This window comes from Bacillus rossius, chromosome 2 (genome assembly GCF_032445375.1).
Source record: "Bacillus rossius redtenbacheri isolate Brsri chromosome 2, Brsri_v3, whole genome shotgun sequence".
Classification (NCBI taxonomy): Eukaryota; Metazoa; Arthropoda; class Insecta; order Phasmatodea; family Bacillidae; genus Bacillus; species Bacillus rossius.
Window position 1 is genome coordinate 135417569 of NC_086331.1, and position 22682 is coordinate 135440250.

The 22682-nt window shown below is 33.9% G+C and overlaps 1 protein-coding gene across 1 annotated transcript in view; it reads right to left on the bottom strand.

Annotated features, from left to right (window-relative positions):
* Window positions 1-22682, bottom strand: part of LOC134529878 (uncharacterized) — a 95100-nt gene that overhangs the window by 43440 nt on the left and 28978 nt on the right. The window contains exons 2-3 of the mRNA XM_063364431.1: window positions 21463-22336; window positions 5910-6098 (exon numbers count right to left, since the gene is read on the bottom strand). Of these exons, the coding sequence (XP_063220501.1) occupies window positions 5910-6098; window positions 21463-22274 (1001 nt within the window). The 5' untranslated portion in view covers window positions 22275-22336. The remainder of the gene's footprint in view (window positions 1-5909; window positions 6099-21462; window positions 22337-22682) is intronic.

The following is a 22682-nucleotide window of genomic DNA, read 5'->3' on the forward strand; positions in this document are numbered from 1 at the left end:
GTTACACATCAAAAATGGTAAGACTAACGTATGTTTGAAAACTCAACATTTTTGAACAAAACAATTATCTTTTCCTTTATCAAATGTATTTACCTACAAATAAATTAATAATTGTACAGTTTGTCTGTAGTCTAGTTGTAAAAACAGCTTTAAGTCATAAAATAACATGTTTAAAAGTATATTTTCCACTAAAGAAATAAATTTAAAAAATAGTAATTATTTCCAGAACATTTTAAGGTTTCCTGACTTTGCTGCCAAACGATTTTCAGAAACTTTGATTGAAAACGTTTTATTAAAATTCACCAATCTTTATCATAGAGGTTTTGACTACGCCGATTTTAATTATTTAATTTTTTCCGTATATAATTTGTACTTTTTTTTTGTAAAGTGAATAGAAAATGATTATTTTTAATATCAAAAACTGACATGGAATACTAAAAATATAGTCTACAGATTGCAGCGAAACTACATTATTATGTATCCCATGCCAAGTCCCGAGCAGGCGCGTCACTGAAGAAAATATGGCATGTCGCAGACGCGATAAATCCTCTGATGCTCAATCCAATGTTCAGCTATGGCGCGAGGTGTCGCGTTGTTGGTAAACAATAGACTCGCACTCAGGACCACGGCTGGAATACCGGCCAGCCCTCTTGATCTCGTTGTGCCGTGGTTTCCTGATATCACTCCAGGAAAATGCTGGCGTCCCTGGTCTCTGTACCTCGCTGTTGAAGGGACGCCAGGAACCATTCCATCATTTTCCTGGAGTGATTTCAGGAAACCACAGCAAAACTAAACAAACCAATGTTAAACCTAAGTACGCCTATATTTTTAGACATCGTATATAAAACATATGTATAACGAGCTAGATATATTTGAGCCATTCACTAGTGTTTAATCTTTACTCGGGTTGGTTTAGCTTTAAAATTTTCTTTAACACAAAAATTATTGTAGTTTAAATTGTCCTTTTACAGGAAAGGCTTCTGGGTCAATGACCAAAGAGTTCTGCGATCTTGGATCTGCCATTTCAATTGCTACATTAAATGTTATATCGAATTGCTTTAACATTAACCCTAGCATCGTTACTCTTGGCATTCAACACAACACTTGCTATCTTTGATCCCCCATCCACAAGTACCACGAACCTAGCGAGGTGCGCCAGGGGGTGCCAGGGGGCGCATGAAGCAGCATTAGGGAGGAACCGGGGTCGAGTCCCTGGCCATCCATCCTAACTTCTGTCTAAATGTATCCTAGGCAAGCTCCTTCCGTAATTTTTTTAACTTGCATGATTTTTGTTAGTCTCGAATGACCTCGCTGTCCAAAATAAGTTAAATATCAGTAGCATATTGTTGCTGTTGTGCCTCGGTTGCACAAGAAGCCATTTTTATTTTAAGCATTATCGAACTTTTAAAATAAAATATTTTCGGAAGAAGGCAGGTTTAAAAGCTGGGACCAGATTAGTACAAATTCTCTAATAATATTATTTCATAACTTTATCGATTTAAAAATATGTAGTAGGGTAGGGTGGGGTTATTTGAATCAAGGGGCTATTCGGATCAAAATAAGCTTATGGCCTGCTGGGCCTAGATCCTGATGCACCAGCAACGTCACATTCGAGCTTGCGTTTTAGAAGGAATGTGTTGAAATATGCTCTGAGGAATTATTCTGATTGCACTATTTAGAAGCCTTCTAAACTGCATTTGAATCTGTACAGGTAAGTGGTACTTTCCCTTGTTTTATACTCATGTAATTTTCTCTATGCAGAATATAAGGTCTGACGTAAAAATAAGTATTTCCTCAAAGTTTCTCTCTTCAGTGGTTACAGCGCCATTCTTTCTACGAATGCTTATGATACAACTTGCGCGATTTGTTGATTTTTGGAGGAACTACTAGCCCTTTTCGAAGAGTAATCACAAGAGGCTATTTGAATCATGTTTAGAGGGGCTATTTGGATCAGCATTGTTCGGACGTAGCACGACATCTTTATCGAGTTTGCACTGCAGTTTGTTATCTTTCGTGGAAGAATGAGTTTAAGCAGTTTACAGATAGCCACTGTGGCTCTACAAATTTGATACATTTATTCGAAAACACTACCTACATCGCGAACTGCGCTGAGTGAAGTGTGTCTATCAGTGTTTGTGTGTTTTTAATGATGCTGTTTTGACCTAGGATTACGTGAATAAATTTTTGTATGTTTGTAATATCCCAATACACACATTTAGGTTAAAATAATTCCAACAAAATTCAGAGCTATTTGTAAAAAATGAAGGTGGGGGAAAAATGTTTTTAATTTTTAAATGGGTTAAGTTTATACGTGCGTGCAAGTCATTAAATTAGTTTTGTTTGCTTTTACCATGCTATAATTTAATGTGCGATACTTTTGGACTCGTTTATAGCATTTGAAAAACAATATTCAGACCTTTTATCAAAGATTAAAGTGATTAATTAAAAACTCTTTTTAAAAATGCCAATTTGTTCTGCCAGTATTAACTTGCAAGCATGGCTTTACTAGAACTGGTATGGATACTCGCATTGACCCTACCTACAAACGCTGTCGAATTTGCCTCCTTATTAAATGATTTAGTTTCTGGTAATAACCCTAAGTGCCAATAGTGTCCAGACCTGCTTTTCTAAGACTGTATGCTGACCTGTAACATAATATTACCAAAAGCTGGAAAAAATTGTTTGTTTTCCAATTGTTTTCAGATGGTGAGAAAATATAAATCGAAGGATGTGTATTTGAAGTGGAAAGAAGAAGATATGAATCAGGCCGTAGCAAGCACACTACAAGGACATCTGAGTTTACATGCAGCATCTGATCATTTCAATGTTCCATTCACCACACTTCAGCGACGAGTTTCACAAGGTAAGGACAAAGCTGCCAGGGGCGAAGAAATTACCCACATCAGACCCAAGGCTATTGGACATCCAACAATTTTTTCAGATGCACAAGAAAGGGATCTTGTAGAGAGATTGAAATCATTGAGTAATCGTGGTTTTGGCCTCACCCCAATCTATGTGCGCAAAGCAGTTTTCCAATTAATAACATTACTGTTCCTTGGAGTGACTAACTGAAAATGGCCGGTAAAGACTGGTTTATGGGATTCATGAGTCGCCACAAAGATACCATTGCCCTAAGAAAACCTGAAGGTCTATCAAAAGCACGAGGAATGGGCATGAATAAGCAGGCAATTGTCAATTTTTATGAATTGTTGAAAGAAGTTCAAACCAGTAATGGGTTTCAGACCCAGCCTCAATCAATTTATAATATTGATGAGAGTGGTTTCCCTATGAACAACAAACCAGCTAAAATAATCAGTGAAAAGGGCAAAAGAGAAGTTACTTCACTAACAAGTTTGGAAAGAGGCGAGAATGTTACTGTGGTCGCATGCTGTAGTGCCAGCGGGACTTTCATTCCTCTGTTTGTAATCTTTAAAGGACAAAGGATGCGTGAATAATACAAACAAGGCTTTCCACCAGGTACCCAGGTTACTATGTCTGAATCAGGGTACATCAATGAAGATCTGTTCATCGCCTGGCTTGAACATTTTGAAAACAATCGTGTCAAAGGAAAATGTTTGCTTATTCTAGATGGCAACATCTCCCACCATTCGATCGGGTGTCTAAATTTTTTCACAGAACATCAAATTGAGTTTCTTTGCCTACCACCTCACACCACTCATATTCTACAACCACTCGACAGAACTTTCTTCAAGCCTTTGAAGACATTTTATCACCAAGAAGCTACTTCCTTCATTCACACCAATCCCACAGCATCGATTACCAAATTTGTTTTTGGTGGTATTTTTAATAATGCCTGGAGGAAGCTTGCCACTGTAGGCTATGCAGTTAAAGGATTTGAGTGCACTGGACTGTATCATTACAATCCTAACCGAATACCCGACCACAAGTTCCTACCTTCAGAAACTTTTGGCCCTAAACAAAATGAAACTCCTTCGTCCTCCAATCCAGGACCGTTCCACACAACAGCAGGCCCTTCAAATGAAACACCCTTTCCTTCCAGTACAAACGTACAATCTTACCAATTGACTTGCTCTGAAATCAAATATTCAGAAGTTTTACCATCTCCAGTTCAAATGGCGCCAAAGAAGAGAAAAATTAACAAAATAAAGAATACTTCACTTCATCTAACATCACCCGAAAATATGAAAGGAAGGAAGGAGCAAAGAGAAAACTGTTGTTGGAAGAAAAAATAAATAAAAGATTATCACGAACATCAGAAGCACCAGCGACATGCCAAGAAAAAGTTAAAAAATATGTGAGGAAAATCTGTAATGATTCCAGTGACTCAAGTGATGTCCCATTTTCAGAAGACGAAGAAAACACACTATGTGGTCTCTGTGGAGTCCGGTATTATGACACCAAATCTCAGAAGAAGGGAGAGTGGGTACAATGTCAAGAGTGCAACATTTGGTATCATGAACACTGCGTAGGAGCTACTGGAGAAAAACAATTTAAGTGTGGAAAATGTGATTAAAGTACACAAAAATTCATAATTGTATGATCATGAGTGTTTAAATACATTTTAACAGTTGTGTAAATATTTAAATTTAATTTAAATTTCTGTAACCATTTATATTTTAATATTATATAAGTTTTTAGGGGGAAAATTCTGATCCAATTAGCCCCACTTCCTGATCCGATTTACCCCTCCTTTTCAGAAAAGTGAATTATTTACGTGGCAATCTGTTTTGTGGTGTGTTTAAAGTTATATGGCATTTTTCAAATCTTATATTGTATTTTCTTGTTAAGAACACATAGAAGCGCTGTAATTTCAGTGCCTAACTAAAAATAATTAAATAGAAGTCTTGCAATTTGAGTCAAAAGTTGAAATGATTCAAATAGCCCCACCCTACCCTATGCAAAGACATTCTATTATTTTTTCAAGAACATTTTTTTTTCAGTTTTATTTAACATGTACTTCACAGTTTGGTGTTTAAGTACTTTATTGAAACTAATAAAGGTGAATGGTTAAAACCTTCATCAATATTAAGTTTGTGCTCATAAAGTATCAGAATAATAAAAAGATTTTTTAAGAGTTATTTTTGCGATGCATATTTTTGGATATTGTGCTGATTATTATTTATGGATATATTCTTGGGCGAGTGGCTATGAAATATCGGTCAGAAAAGGCAGTTTATTAAGGAAATCTTTTTTAATTACTAAAAAAATATTTAATTAGAATTAAATAGCTACAAAGGTTTTATGACATATTTTACTTAAAAATGAGTTGATGGTTATAACTTTCTATACATATTTAGGTTCTTATGAAGAATAAAACATGAGAAATATTTATGCCATACAAAAATTGTTGATGCGATACAAGAGTTGCAAGTTTTTGCGAAATATGTCAGTTAGGGCTTAAGTGCAAATGTCTGACGAACATCTTTCACTTAAAATTTGTGTTCGTTTAGAAAATCTTTATATAAATGTTAGTAAATATAGATATTATAAACATATACTTAGAATTGCTAAATGTTACAAATTATATTAGGTTCATAACGTGGAGGTAAATATGTTAACAAACAACATTAAAGCGATAACAGTCTTTTGGAAAAAACTAATTAACCCATGAAGACTGCTAGAAAATTTACAAAACCTATTAGTAAACGATGGTAAAGGTTGACGAGATAAGTACTATCGGAATATTGACTTATCATTTACCTCTTTAATAGACCAAAATCCGTCCTTTTTAATTTAATGTTAAATAAAAAATTTTCTTGAATTTTTTTAAATTAACTTTACTTTTCAAATTCCTTTGCTTGATAAATATAATTACTGGCAAAATGTATTACTTTACTGTGAGAAATTGCGACTTCAATACTAACACAACATTTATAGTTATTCCTAAGAAGAGAATTCTGAAGTGCTAAACACGCCTTCGGACTTACCTCATATACGTCGGAACTTCCTCATCCTGTGGCTCCTCGAATGGTTTAACGACAATGCGTCGACGTACAACTATACCTTCTGAAAGGCCACCAGAGCCTGAACTGTGTCCAGAACTGGTCGAGTCTACGGACTGCGTTCTATGATGTTGAAAATCACTCTGGACTGGAACTTCAGGACTTATTGCTTGCCTTGAAAGGGAAAGAAATTCAAATATTATGTACACACTAGTAAAAAAATAATGTTAAATGCATGTGAAATGACCTGGGGAATACAGGATAACATGTTAATAGAAAATGTTTGAAACTTTTAATTTCAAGCCTAGGCAAAAAGATAAATTTATAGAGTCCTAACTTTTAATTTTTTCGGGGAATTACTGGCGCAATTTCTTTCCCCTTATGTACTAATAACAATATGTTATTTTCCAGCGTGACAGTGCTATTAGTTCTTACCTATGAATTTTTTCCATCCTAACGTTCTTCTCTGTTTTCAGGTAAGTTATGTATCCTTATTAACGCCATTTCAGTATCCTCAATTTCGCCATTCCACGTACAGTTTTCAACTAAACTTATTGCTTTAGTTATCAGCTAAACGTGCGAAAAATATGGCTCTACGGAAAAACACTACTCTTTTTTTCGGTTTGTTTATGTTTTAACGGTTTACAAAGCTTTTCCGAATTTGTTAGTTTTTGCAAATGTAAGTAATAACAAAAGAGAAAGGTAAAAGCATTGTTAAAAAATTTAAGTTCTCGCAAAAGTAATTTTTAGAACATGCACCACAATAGTAATATTATGTAACAATCTGTACCTGGAGGAGTAGGCCACTATGTACTTATATTCATAAATTTTCTCGCTTTTTGAAACGATTCACCGCAATATGTCGTTTTCTGCAAGAATTGCTACACGCAGCTGACTGTCAAATCTGCAGGTGGGGAATGGTCAGGGCCATTGAGAGAAATTAAGGGCCCGGGGGCAAATAATTTGTCTCGGGCCACCTCCCTATTACAGAATACACAACTCTTCAAAACTCCTCACTATTTAAAAAAAAAAATCAAAACATTACAAACCTTTAAGAGATTATAAAGCTGTATAAACAGGACAAAACTAAGAGATTTTAAAGTTTTCACATGTTTTTCTCAATAAAACAATTTTAATTGCCTTTATACCGTTTCAAAAATGACTTTTTTATACACAAAACCTAATTTACGTAATACTCAACAACTTAAAATGTAACATACTTAATACCGAACAAATTAAAAATCAATAATGATTTAAAATTACTTTTTAGCGCTTTCATATCAGCGAACGTTTCAATAATAGATAAAAATTAAATATCCGCGCAAGTCTTGATTCAATTAATAATTTTCCTAGATCCGTAAGTCTTTGTTGACCCATTTGTTGATTATCAGGCACTTCTTTAATCTGCTAAGCACACTGAAAGATCTTTCTGCTTGCGCAACAGAAACAGGAAGTACGCAGAATATGCGCAGTGCGAAACACACATTCAGAAATAAGTTAGCAATATTGAGTTATGTTAATTTGTTGAGCAATTTTAGAGGCTGCAGAATAGATACAGAAATGTTTGTCTTGTGAATATCTTTAAGATACTTGACTTCTGTTAAGTGTGAGCTCACATCACTGTGTATATTCTTGGACGAACTGATGGCTAGCCTTTTCAATTTCACTCTCTGTCAGTTCCACATATTTCCAAAGAAAAGAAAACCTATTGTTAAGAATTTTCAGTATTGAAAATCTTGAAGTCAAATTTCCTAAAAGTTCATTAATTATTATTTAAAACACTTCAATCCCAAAACAATCATGACTTTTCGTTTGACTCGTACTTGATGTAAATGGAGCTTCATCATGAAAGAGCTTCATTTATTTCTGTTTTTACAGTTGGGAATTCGGTTCTATTTCACAGTTTTCTGCAACATTTTTAGCTTTTAATATTTTGTCCCCGATGTTGCATAGTTTACTCATTGAAATTGACATATTTTATCACAAATGCTGTTTGCTCTGAGTGACTAGAACCAGGAGTGGCATCTACTATGATCACAAAATATTTATATTTGTTAACCTCCTTGAGAATAGCAAACCTAACATATTGAGCACACCAAAAAATGAATTCGTTTTGAATTTCTCCAGATAAATAATTACATTGAAGCCTTTTGCCCGATTTCTGAGACACTCGAATTACATCAAAATGTTTTTCTAGTAAAGGATCGTAATGACAACAGTTCAATAAGTCCTAAAAAAAATTCCAAAATTGGATCCCCAAATGTTTCGGTAGTTCCACTGAATGACAGGCCACGTTCACTGAGAAATAAGGTTACATCAAGTAAACGCTGCAAAACCTGTTTCCAAAAACTTTATTCATTTCCTATTTGTTTCTCCAAACTTTGAAATATGATTTGTGAGTTACCAAGATTAATTTCTAAATTCTTCCACTTTACGTAAAATTCTTTGTGGCTATTGCTGTTTTGGTGCTCAGGGATTTTATCGTACAAATTTTTCCATTTCAAATCTTTTTAATAGCCTGATACAGACGCGAATCGAGACCAAACTGATTCTGGTTGATTTGAAAACCATCCGCAAGGAAAACAAAACAATGCTTGTCGGCTATCACTCCAAACTAGCCAGTCTCTTTGGTGCAGTTTTATTGTTTGGCAGTTTGCACTTAAGAGGCCGTGTCACAAATTTGCGCTCCTATCTATATCAATGTTATTTTAAAAGGCAGTTTTTCTCAAAGTCTATAAGAGGTAGGGGCCAGAAATTTTGCCTACTGAAAGTATACAATACATTTAACATAACCGCTTTTTTCAAATTTAGTTATCATATCATATATTATTTCTGTGATGAAAAAAATATAATCAATATTTTGATTTGTCCAGATACAGTGGAATTTTGCTTATATTTATAATTATTTAGCAAAAACTGAAAAGGCCATTGAAATGTATTGTACATTACCTTCCGATCAGTGTCTTCATGATCATGATGGGTTTAAAAACCTGGTTGTAATCAAGTCTTTAACTATTTCATGACAATATTTATACTTAATAATTTGGAGATAGGCCTTTTCTATCCTAAGCCCCTGAGCTTTCACTATCTGGTCTGGCGACCGACCTGACACTCTTCAACCACCCCAAGGGTCTCCGATTGCACATCCGATAAAAAAAAAGCTGTTCGTTCATTTGTTTTTGTGTCACAGACTTCACACATTTATGCCAAGGGAATATTCCGCTGATGTGACGCCATACGAATGTATTATTCGCGACCATACAACTTTTTTGTTTGTCATCGGGAAGAAATGTTCATTTTGAATTGAGCATTTTTAAATGTCAGCGTAGAATATGCTTATCTGCCCATTTTGTTTCTTTCCATAATAATGAGTAAAGTTAACATTGTCATAGACATTTTATTATATTCGTTTGCCGTCCAAGTAAAACTGTCACTATATCGCACGTAATTATATATTTTACTAATTTGTTAGTTGTCATTTTATTTAAGTTACAAATAACAGTAATCAAAAACTATTACTTAATAGTCCAGAAAAGAGATTGAGTTATTATTCATTTAATAGGGGTTTAAAATATGGTACTACATACATATTATATATATTATATATATTATACATATTATATATATTATACATATATTATCTTGTTGTCTTCTTTGTAACTTTACTGGAAGAATGGCATTTGGTATGTATGTTAACTCACAATGAAAATACTTCAGAAGTACTCAACAGTGAACAACCTAGGCCCTATACTAATTTCATTATGTTCATGGAAATATAATTAAAATTACAAATAATGAACTGTATGTGTTTCACGTAGAGATATCGTACGAACTGTATGTGGTACAGACCAACACTTGCTAAGGCTCTGAAAATACTTAATTTCAGTTAATGTGTGGAGAATATTAAAAGTTAGAAATAATGATATATATAAAACAATGCAAAGTTATCAGCATAAAAATAGAAGTTATTTTTACGTAGCGCCTATTGGAATGAATATTTTGTGTTGAATTATGTGGCATGATTAATATTCTCTTATGGTATGTGTGTTTTGTTAAAATCTTATAAAACATAACTTACTGTTGAAGGATTTTCATTTTTTTTTGTTATGATCTTATTTAAACAAGTTTTAATTATATTACACATGTCTATTTTAAAATCATTTTAATGTATACTTATAGAATTGTAATAGGCTTTATAAGGACTCTCAAAATGCATGTGAGTATCTATAATTATCTACATCACCATTATGGCCGTTTCACAAGATCAAATATTTATTGAATTCAATCAGTTGCATTCATTGTACATGATTTTCAATTTGTACATTGAATTCAATACAAATTGAAGATGTTATTCAACTAAGCTTATTAACTTATAAGTATTTTGTTTGTCCAGTACATAAAAGTAAAAGATTCTTTATTATTTAAATAATGAGCATCTATAAGCAATAACGTTTTCTAAATATTTACATAAACATAATGAAATCTAATTTTTCAATACTTTATATCTACGATCACATCAACGGCAGTATTATGTAATCAATGAGGTAATTAAATATCTTTAAAAGATATTTTCTCCTCTGTAAAGTAAATTTGTGATACAGCCCTCTTAATGTTAGTCTAGTGAGTTATTTCGTCTTCTAATATGCTACAGCAATATATAAAACTAAGTTTTGTTAGTGTTTTAGTCTTTTGTAATGTTAAAGTGTAATGTAATAAATTCATTTTTTTTTGTAAATTCTTATTCATAAAGATACATATCATAATAAGATAAATAGTAATATTTGTAAATTTAGATTCTTTGAAACAACATCGATAAGAGGTTCTCCTACCTCTGTTAAACTGTATGATGGTGCATTGTAAAAAAATTAGGTAGTCTGACTTAAGTGAGATTGTATTTAGATTGTGTGTAATGCATATGCAATATCTAAGCATAAGAATTTATGTTATTATCCTTTTAAAACGTTACACTATGAATTTCGTATACTTTTTAATGTCAACTACCATTATTTTTCACGGAATATTACATCCAGATAAAGAATAATTACCACATGTTTGAAGATTAATTGTATTCCGATACATTTAAAGTATTAAAATTTTTAGATACGACTCATACTACAGTTGTAAATGTGAGGTTTCTTGATTCTGAATCCCTGCATCCGCAATTTCCTAGTGAGCCGCCGGTCAGATTGTCATCCTCTCAGATTGTCGAGGAACCAGATACATTTTTCGTCGAGTAATCTGGCGGTATAGTAGTTTTATCACGCGCTGCGGTTACAGTTACTTCGGTTGAATAAGCCACTAAATCTCACTGTTAAAAGAGAGAACTTCTAGACCAGAATATTGGAAATAAAAATTTACTGACACGGCCTCTTAAGCTGGGACAAAGGAAATACACATGAAGTAGCATTAGGGGGTAATGAGTTTGGAAGCAACTGGAGTCCTCTTAAAACAGCTTGCTCTATTTCTTTATTGGTCATTGTCACAGATGTAAGAAATTCTCTGTCAAACTTGTCAGTTTCCACTCCTTCAACCTGATTAAGACTATGACAGTTACCCGCTTCGATTATGTATTTTTGTTTCAGTGGTAGAGATAACTTATCTGGCAAGTTTATTACAGTCGTAGCTAACTCGGAACTTATAGTTGGAACATCAGTTCACAATGATGAGTTCAAATCTTGAAAACAATGGGGAATTCCGAACGATTTATCTGCCCCCTTACTTGTTTTTCATCTGCGATAGATGACAAAAACACAAAAGTAATAAATTTGTCTGGCCTCTGTAGGCATTTTCTTCTTTTTGAAGCTTTTCTTTCTGCTTTTGAGCACCTGATTAATGTCGGTATTCCATAATTTCCTGGGAAAACATTAGCACATTGTATTTCACGTGACTTACATTTTTAAATAAAAAATATAAATTTAAAAAGTGGCGTGTATCGATGAGCTTACCAAATCTGCTCTCATATTTATAGTTCTGAACAAAATTAGACTCTCGACGTAAATTGTCACGTAACAAATATTTTTTAAGCTACCCTATTTATAATCTGCATGTTCAGCGATAAACACCACCGTTTCTTGCGTAAGATTTCGGATCTTCGTACTTACAGATCATTTAATTCACATTCCAAGCAAACTGGAGGAAACTGTATCGAAAATAAATACACACACATATATAACACAATTATTATTTGCCAGCTGTATGTGTGTGTTGTGTCCACTGTAACACGCTAAAACTGAATGAAAAGTGTAGACAAATCAAGGAGTGTAAATAAATCTGAGTTACTGGCTGCAACTGAAGCTGTCCCGCTTATCTTGAAATAAAATCTCCCTCACACAACTTCTGCCTGCCGTGGCCGCCAGATTTTTCATTGCATCATCAGGTTATTAACATGCCGCCGCCAAGCGATAACCAAGCTTCCTCTTCATCTAAGATAAAACAAAATATCTTTCAGGTATATATATTTTGTCTCTGCTTGTAGTCTGTTATCATAACTTTCTTCCAAGCAAATATTCTTGTACAAAATTACCGCGGCCAAGTTGTAATTTCCAACTTATATTTTTCGTCCTGCTATCAGGGTGGGTTCACGCATAAAACAGTTTTGAAATGTAACCGGGCACCTCCGTTGCCCCGGTCCCTCCCCCCCCCCTTTTTTTTTGGCAATCCTCACGACGCCCTGGGAATGGTTTGTATCAGAAACTATGAAAATCGCATGTAATATTAACAGTTTATAAGTTATTTCGTTTCTTTACCAAGCACAGAAATTGATTTCTTGAGGAAAACTGAAGAGCAACACCATATAGATCATTAATTAATTAAAAAGCTAGGAACAATAGTAAATGGCACTTGAACGCTGTCCAATAATGTTACTGCTATGAGCAAGAAAATATTCACCGTCCTTTTTAACTAAACTTAACCGACATAAAAGCTTGAGTCAACATAAAAGCTCTCGAATAAATAGCCTATTATTTAATTCGATTATTGTAATGAACTACATGTTTATTTTAAATTCAAACCACACGTAATAGGTTCATCTATACTAAAATTAAACTATTCGAGGCAAAAAGTCTGTACACTGGATGAAATTATGAAAATACTATTGGAATTGGCTACTTACATTATTCATAACACAAAAATATAGTTTTTAAAATTTTTGTATATTTGTCCGAGTCTGTTTGTTCGAGCATCAATCAAAAACTATTGGACTGATTTTGATGAACATTTTTTATTAGAAAGGTCTTTGGCCAACTTAAAAACTAGGCTATATTTAATTACAGAATTCCACCCCTAATGGGATAAAAAAAAGAGGTAGCCTATATATGATTTCAATATAAATTATATCTCTGAAACTAATCAAGCTAAAGAAAAGATATTCGGTAGCAAATAACAACATACGATTACATCAACTAAAAATTTTAATTTTGCGAAAATCAACCCCTAAGGGGTGAAAAAGGGGTAAGTATGTTTTTAAAATTAATAATTATATCTCAGAATGCAATTGGTACTAATAATTTATTTGGTACTAATAATAAACATATGGAAACTAACAACTAAAATGTATATACATTGCGAAATTCCACCCCTATGGGGTGAAAAGGGGGTAAGCACATTTTAAAAATGAATATCATCATCTCTGAATTTAATTAAGCGTAATAAATGATTCTGTAATGATAATAACCAGACGAATTCAAACAACCATAATTTTTATATTTTGCGAAATGGGTGAAAAGGGGTAAGTATTTTCTTAAGATTAATAATTAAATCTCCAAATTTTAAGTGTAATAAATCATATTGGGTACCAAAAATAAACATAAGATAATTACCATACGCAATGTTACCAGGTTGCGAAATTCAAAACACTAAGTTTGGTAAAAGGGGTAGGTGTGTTTTTAAAACAAAAAAAAAACCTAACACTTCGAATTTTATTAGAATAAGATGTAAGCTAAAAATCGAGGTAAGTCATGAGTTATTTTTAAAAAAATTCTTACCTCCAAAATGAATTAAGACACTAATAAATGGTACAAATAATAAACTATTAAGAACATATTATTTAACTTCTTTGCAAGATTCCGCTCCTAACGGCGGTGAATTGGTTAAGTTAGGTTTAAAGAAAAAAATTCCTTATTTACGAATCTTCTAGATCTAAGGGTTAGAAATTAAGAATTAACATTAAGCATATAGAGTTACAAATGATATTTTTTTAAGTTTTTCGAATTTACACTTTTAAGGGCGTGATTAGGGGTAAGTTTTATTTTATCACAAAAAATTATTATCTCCATAGCAAACAAAGCTTGACGTAAGACTGAGAATAACGTAAATAATTAAGTACGTAGAGTATTTTATATATTTTTTTTTTACATTCTAACCCAAAAGCAGTGAAATGGGGCAAATTATATTTTACAGTAATAATCATATGTCCAAGCAAATTAATATGAAGGTAAGAAACGGAACAAGAATAACGTGCAAAATCATGATTTAATATCAAATTTTAATCCTTACCATTTTTCTATATATTTGAACGCAAAATAGGTGAAAAGGTGGTCAAGTTTTTTTATAATAAAAGTCTCATCTCTGAAGATAATCAAGCAGGATGCAAGTTATGTGGTATAATTTATGAACATGCAAAACCTACCAACTCTTTTTTACAATTTTCTGAAGTTCCACTTTTGAAAATGTGAAATATTGTAAATATGGTTGTGACATTAAGAATAATATCTTCTGATCAAATCTAACTGAATTTAATATATTGTAAATGATAAATAATCATACCTTAAGCTACGTTTTCTTTTCAACGTTCTCCGAAATATCACCTCTTAAGAGGCCACTCCAGTGTTTCAGGGGCACTACGCAACCCGCGTTAACCTCATAAGATTCAATGCTATTTTCATTTTGCTTATAACTTATTAACTAATATAGATTTCAAAATGATGCTTGCTTGATATGTAAGACAACGATGCTCTTATCAAAGCCCCTTTCTTCAAAAACGTGCATAAATTATGGTTCAAACCTAGACAATACACTTATGCATATTAGTAAAAATTAGAATAAAACCATAATTTATGCACGTTTTTGAAGAAAGGGGCTTTGATAAGAGCATCCTTGTCTTACATATCAAGCAAGCATCATTTCGAAATCTATATTAGTTAATTAGTTATAAGGAAAATGAAAATAGCATTGAATCTTATGAGGTTAACGCGGGTTGCGTAGTGCCCCTGAAACACTGGAGTGGCCTCTTAAGTTTCTAACAGGGGTTAATATTATTTTTAAAAAAAATTTTAAATGCTATGAAATCCATTAGATTAACATTGGCAAAATAAATTTAAACTTAATATAAATATTGGTTTATTATCATTATTTTGGAGTGCACACCTGCAGTAAAAATAAAAAGAACATAATGAGTTTGGTTTTTGTTTGGTTAACGGATATTGCCATATTTACTTATTTATGAATTTTTCACGGGCATCCATGTGGAAAAAGAGGAGAGTGGTACAATTTTGGGGATTTTATTTACGTAATACTAAGAAAACTAGGAATCAACTGTTGGATGATAAATTTTATATCTGTATTTTTATTTCAAATAAACATGCGTTTTTTTTCAATTATCCTTAAATATTGGGAGGTATTTGTAAAAAGGCAAAGTTGTTTAATTATTCTAAGCATGGCTTTAACCATATTAATTAAAAATGTTAGTGGAAACGATTGCATAAACACAGTTAAAATTAAATAGGTGCGTGTTTAACAATGTTTTTAATTGTTTACCTCATAAAATGAAAAATGAGGTGTGTTTTCATAAAGGTAAAATATATACCTAACACTCTAAAACAGAAGTTATAAGATCTGATACTTTATCTATACTAAAAATTCTCAAATATCTACGCATATCCACTTTTAAAAATATCATTCTTGAACTATTTGTTATGAAATAAATATTTTATGCGCCTGACAAATTTATTGGCTCCATTAATTTAGTAAAAATGTTTGGAATTATCACATACTTTTCTTTCAACGGTAAAATTGTAGAAATACTCTGAAATTGCGCGTGCGAAGACGCGGGTTTCAAGCTAGTATTCAATAAAATAAATGTAATCAGTCACGGCAAATTTTAATTAAGTGTCATGGCTGCGTCTTAACCTGCTTTATGCACTGATCTCCATAAAGTATTAGTACGTTAAAAAATATTTTAACACATTAGCTATCAATAATGATGTATAAGCCAAATAATTGTTTTCATTCATTTTATAAAATAAATAATAGTTCCTTTAATATTCTCCTTTATACCATTCCACCACACGTCTAGTCATTAAATGACGCTATTCTATGTTATTTATCACAAAGTTGAACAGTTTTGGTGTTTTCTTTTACTGTACCTACGCGTTTCAATGACGAAAATAGCAGTAGTTTGAAGTATCTCCTTGCATTATAAATAAAAGACATGTGCAAAACGGAATTATTACAACAGGACTGAACGTTTCGACATGGAGGTAGTTCACTACATACAGACGAGTTGTAAAACGGTCAGCTGGGAAGCGAGGAATGCACTGGCTGGAGCGAGAGAAAACGCAATGAACCCCACAGGCTCATGGCAAAGTCCGCCACGTTTCCCACTAGCGAACAGCCAGAGTTTCAACCACCAGTAATCGTACCTGGACAGATCCGTTTGGAAGCGACAGATCTGGCCACGGGTCCGCCGTGAGCCTTTCGTAAGATTCGAGTGTTTCGATTCTTACAGAGCCTTGCCAAGGCATTCCAGATTTCTGTTAAGTTTGTCAAGAGTAAAAGTGTAGGAAAGCACTTACAGTTTTATACAACAAAACCATATAAATAACTAAAATGTTTGTTCTTAATATAAAGCTGTTAATATTTACAATCAAAATTTGCAAATATTTTTCCTGATTTGGTCATTGCTAACAACTCAAGACAAGATGTGCTGCAGCTATTTTTTTTTTTTTTTACGAAACGTTAAGTAACGCTTTTCTGCAGAAAAATATTAGATGCGAAAAAAATTTACAAGCCATACCGACTATTCAACACCAATCTATGCACAATTTTAATAGATATGATCACAAGGACTATCATTAAATGTAAATTTGATTTAACCTTTACTACTTCCGCTTGGTAGTAAGATAGTTTACTAAGAAATTGCAAACTAAACAAAATCTTCTGCATCAGTTAAGTTAATGTTTTCTAATCCATGTTTTTAAACAAAAGCTAAGCGCAGCATTGTAATAAGCTTTGTATTAATGGAGACACGTAAAAAAATACATAGCGTGCGAAGAATGGAAACATATTATTGTATCCTAAGCTCAAAACCATTTAAGGCATTGATTGTGAAAGACGCGTAATGATACCTATATTAAACGTATGTAAACCCAGATCTTTGATATATAAACTCCGAAAAATTAACAATAAGCATTTCAGTAAAGTTTTGCTTTAGTAATGTGTGGTTTAAAAATCCTTTCTAGCGTACAGTCACCAACGATATAAGCATGTTTGTAGGAACTTTGGCGCACCTACTTACCCAAGCATCACAGAACGTCAATGTTTACATAAAAAGTTACAGATACACGCACTGCAAACGCTAGAACGCGCTTTGAGAAGAGCTCTGTTCTCCAACTGAGTCCTGCTAACCAGTTGCTGGATTCCGACTTCGAAGCTGGCATGCTGATAACAGATACGGTTATTGATCACGTCTGATATTATCTGCCATAAACTACACTGTAACATTATAGTCAGTTGGTTAAGCATCTGGTGAGGAGAATTCGGTTTCGCGCTGGGGGGGATTAAAATCCTGATTAGCTATCACTAGTTATTCAATTTCTCAGAAAACTCTTCTAGTATTAACTTTTTTTAAGAAATTAAAAAATGCAGTTATACTTAACGCGAATTTCTGTTCCTAAAGTTGACAGTTTGAAGCCGTGGTTAGCGACGAACGCCTAGAGTGAGGGGGGGGGGGGAGGAACGGGAGGGGGGGTATATCCCCCTTTTCCTCGAAATCCTAAAATATTTATAAGTACAGTCACAAAAGGAAAAAAAAAGGCCAATCTCGGAATTAAAAATATAAAGCTACAAACTTGTATAAATCTTTGTTTCACATTTTATATGTTATTTCAAAAGTCTCATAAAATCTCGTGAACGCGAGTCAAACATTGTACGCTTGCGCCGCATCTCTCTCTTCCACTCGATTGGAACAACCACCGATTTGACTTATTCGAGGCACATTAAACTTGAAACACTCCCATTCGTTTCCTACTTTTCCTATCATCGTCCTATCCTTAACAGAATAACACAGATTGGAAGAAGTTAAATAGCGAACTGTATAAAAATTATAGTTAAAATAATCTCTTCGTTAAAGTAATAAACATATTTGAATTAATGAGTGCAAATAAAAGTAATTTATCAATTAAATCTTAGATTTCATTGTACTCCTTCTTTGTATCCATACAAAATAGTGATAATTCAATAAACATGATTAAATTTTATTCATAAAAGTATGCAATCATTTCATCAATGTTTTGTTATGACGTTGTCACGTTAAACTATCGACCGTAAACCGACTTTACAGACAACCAAATTTTTTTTGTAAATATCTTTTTTTCTATGCACTTAATGACTTAAGTAATGAGAATAGTTGTAGAACATATAATTCTATACAAATCTGATCGCAGGCAATATTTTACACAATTAATCGTTCTTGAGATAGAGTGCGAAGAGTGGGAAGCGCTTAACCGCATGTACGATAACGCAAGGTCAACCGTATCCAGTACATACTTAGTACCATTTATAAAGGTAATTTCTCACTAAAAAGAATAACTAAGAAATCTCAATTATTTACTAATAAATTATAATTATAAATATTTATAAACAAAATCTCTTCGTTGCCAAGATATAGTTTGTAACTAAGGAATAGGATTAGTACAGAGTGTGACGCTTTGAAAACGAAATCGTTCTTACCAATGGAAAATCTGTCCCAACTTACGATAAATAGAAAAGAGCGTATTAGGGGCCCCTCGTTTTAGATATAATATACATAGTATTATATGTGTATATTCAATAAGTGACAGATTTAAAAGAATTCCCCTTTCCATTTCTTGCTTATGTATAGTTTACCAAAAGTGGCTAATGATATAATTATTATGGATGTACACATACTTAAATTATATACTGTATGGTCAAGTGTTTAGTAGCATAAATCAAGTGACAATTTGAGTTGTAACCATAAATTTTAGGCGGCGCCTATTGTTATTGGGTAAAAAGCGTATAAAATAAGCCAATAAACCTTGTATATTGTTACGACGAGGCGCAGACACGCGACTCGAGAGGCCTGCTGGGTATGCGGCCGGGACGGGTCTGCCCAACCATCAGACATCGTATGACTGGGCGAGAGGGTTTCCAACTGTTTTTGTTGGTCGATATACCAATACGCTATCACACATTAATGGCTACTGTTCCGACCGTTTGGTAGTCCGGTTCCATAGTGAGGTCAAGAAAGGAGAAATCTAAACAAAAAATTCTGAATTGAATAAATGGCGCAATACGTTTATTTACCTCAAGTCACGGCTTACGAGCTTCGCTAACGTAAGGTGAGGGTCGTGGGTTCGATCCCAACGCAGTCTAGCCTGACTCCAAGCTATGAGCTCAGAGTCGGTAAGCCAAGTGGTTCGGCACAGCATTGCCGTACGACGAGCGCCCTATCAAACGAATGTCAGACTGCGTGTTCGCAAATGTAGCACGGTGGTGAGAGCCAGTGACCCCAGGTGCCGTCAGGATGCCCCTGCCAAGTGGCGTGCTGTCACGCTCCAGCGGACAGGAGCTTGACCTGCCGTCCGCTGGTTGGACGACAGTCTTCGACCGGCGCCTATCCCAACACAGGGCTGAAGGCAGTGTGCATGCATTCATACCAAATATGTGTGTTTTTGTTCTACTTCTGAGGAGAGTGGTAAATATTGAAAAATGTCCTTTTTCTAGGTACGTGTTCTGCTACTCATCTACTCACATGCTATAACTATTTTAAGTCGTAAAATTTATTTCACCATAAGTTTTCAAAATCTAACTTTTCCATACAATATGACTCATTGTCTGTACGGTTCTGAAATATGGAATGGGGAAGTAATATTGTTTTGTCTTTTTGACTAAAACTCATCTAATAATTCTTTCGCAAACAGTCTATGTGACACCTAAAGTGTATGAGAAACTCGCTCCAATTACACCTTCGCTAAAAACAACCATAATGTATTCAAAGACATTAGTACTGTATTGTCTCCAGTAAGTAAAGCAGTCACCTGAAACTGACCCATGATTATTTTATTACTTTTGAAACCAGAACAGGCGATGCCAGAAATTCTTTGAAATTTTATCTAAGTTGCACTTCTTTGAAGTCAACTTATTTGAACCTCACAAGGGGAAGCTACGACGTTCGGATCACGGATTTTATTCAAACTTTGTACACTTTTAGTAGTCCATTAGGACAAAATAATGTAGCAAGGGCGTATTCGAGAAAATCGCAAGAGAAGTTTTACGCATCGAATATTTACTAGTGCGTTGTGACCATGAGCATCAGGTAGGCGGTGGTCGAGTGGTTAGCGTTCACGCTACGTAATGGCTGGATCTCTGGATCTTTTTTAAATTCATATTTTTTCAATGAAATTTTATTAAATTTCCAATTTTTTTTGTCTGTTCACTAATGTTTATTATTACAACAAATAAAAAAAATTATAATCATCGACAAGAAAAGACAAAGTTTTGCTGTTGGGTTTAATTTAATAATCCTTCACTTTTCAAGTCGTGTATATGCACTAGGCAGTCTACAGGCACAACACACTCGCACTGCTCGTTATACATGCCCTTAATTGTAGGTGCGCCACTGCCGTTGCAAAAGCCTTTGCCATGGATACGCAGAAGGCATTAACGATGCAAAAGCCCGTAGCCATGGATACGAAGAAAGTATCAACAATGAAAAGGCGAAATTTCATAAAATCTTGGTAAATTTATATGGTATATTACAGCTCCACCCGTGTAGCATCTAGTGCAAAGGGCACTCAAAACTGACCCAACTTTAATATGAATCAATTTGTTGCCCTTGATATAATAAAATGTGGTTTTATTATTAAATATCTCCGGTTACGTCATCGTAAAGAGGTAAACTATACGCCAGTTTTTATGTCTAATCATAAGCTTTTAAACACAAAACGCTTCATCAAAATTGATGAATTAGTTTTTACGTCAACCTAGAAAAAAAACTACTGTTTTGTAATAAATATATTTAGTGTGTGTTTTTTTATAGATAGAGGAAGAGAGATTGTGTTGTTAGTTTCCTGTCTGTCTGACCTTTAGATCACCTCAAATAGTTTCCAAGATAAAAGGATTTTAAAATCTTGACCACTTCTTGAAAAGTTCGTGAAGCAAAAAACTGTTCTGCAATATAACATACATGAGTAAAAAATATTTGTGCTATAGGCCTATGTGATGAACGAGGGTTAAAGTGCTTTTTGTGTTTTTACAAGCCTATCATACAGCATATTAAGGACAATGTACAGCTCCTACTTACCTAGTGTTGTCAGCTTCAGTTATTTCCTTTCCTTCACTGCCATTTTCGGAAAAGTTGCTTTCATCTGTATTTGGAATGCTACTGAAGCCATCGTCAAATGCCGTAGTCACATGAACTTCAAAGACTTCAGGACCGTGTAATGTTTTATTCCGCAGCTTACGCAGCTCTTCTTCACGTTCTCTCATCTCCCGGAGCTCCAAGGCGATCCTCGTTTCTGCGGGGTTGAATGGCGAAATGATAATTGATGAATTCGCAGAAATTTCCTGCGGTACTGTCTGTACGTAACAGTTTTGAGCTGAATAAACGGTTGGCAGGGGAATAGGCTTTGGCGATTGCTGAGTGGAAGTATTAGCTATGTTACTGGATGCCGCAGCCTTTTTCAAAGCCTCCTCTCTCTCTCTTATTAGCGCTTCTTCCCGCTCTCTCTGGTACCGAATCTCTCGTTCGATCACGCTCTCCGTAATACTTCTGTTCAAAGGTTTCACGATTCCTGCATAAACACTTTCCTTCTCGGACTCAGGTTTGGTCTCGACTTCTGCATCGTCGTCTTCAAAATGTTTCTTTGCTACCGTTTCTATAATTTTAGGCACCATGCTACCACTGATTTCTTCATCCTTATCGGGATCTAACAAATAATTATCCTCTGAGGGAGACTGAGTGGACACATGGGACTGAGCATCGAAATACTCGTGTTCTGAAGTATCACTACGAGAATTAATTTCTTCTCCATCGTTGTTTATATTCAGGAAGTCTTTTTTGGTAGAAGCAGCATACTGGGCCTTCTGCTGATCAGCAATAGCTGCTGCCATCATGAGCTCCCAATAAGTTTTGATCTTCTCCTTGTTTTTTATTACAGACTCGTGGACCACCTCTCCTGAAAAAAAAATCAAGTTCACGTAAATTATTTTATTATAAAGCTACATCAAATGTAGTCAACTGTAAAACATAAACAAGTATTAATTTTTTTTACAAAACTTTAACCAAATTTTAATTAATATTTACTAAATGAAAGTGTTAGTACAAACGATAGCATAACATAGTTAAAATGAATTAAGTGCGTGTTTGTAATTTTTTTAAATTGTCTACCTCATAAAATGAAATCAGGCAAGTGTGATTTCATCAAGGTAAAATATATAATCAAACACTCTAAAAAAAGATTTAAAATCAAAGTCTTGCTAATATAATCTGACATTTATATTTTTTTTCTTTTAGAATCGTTT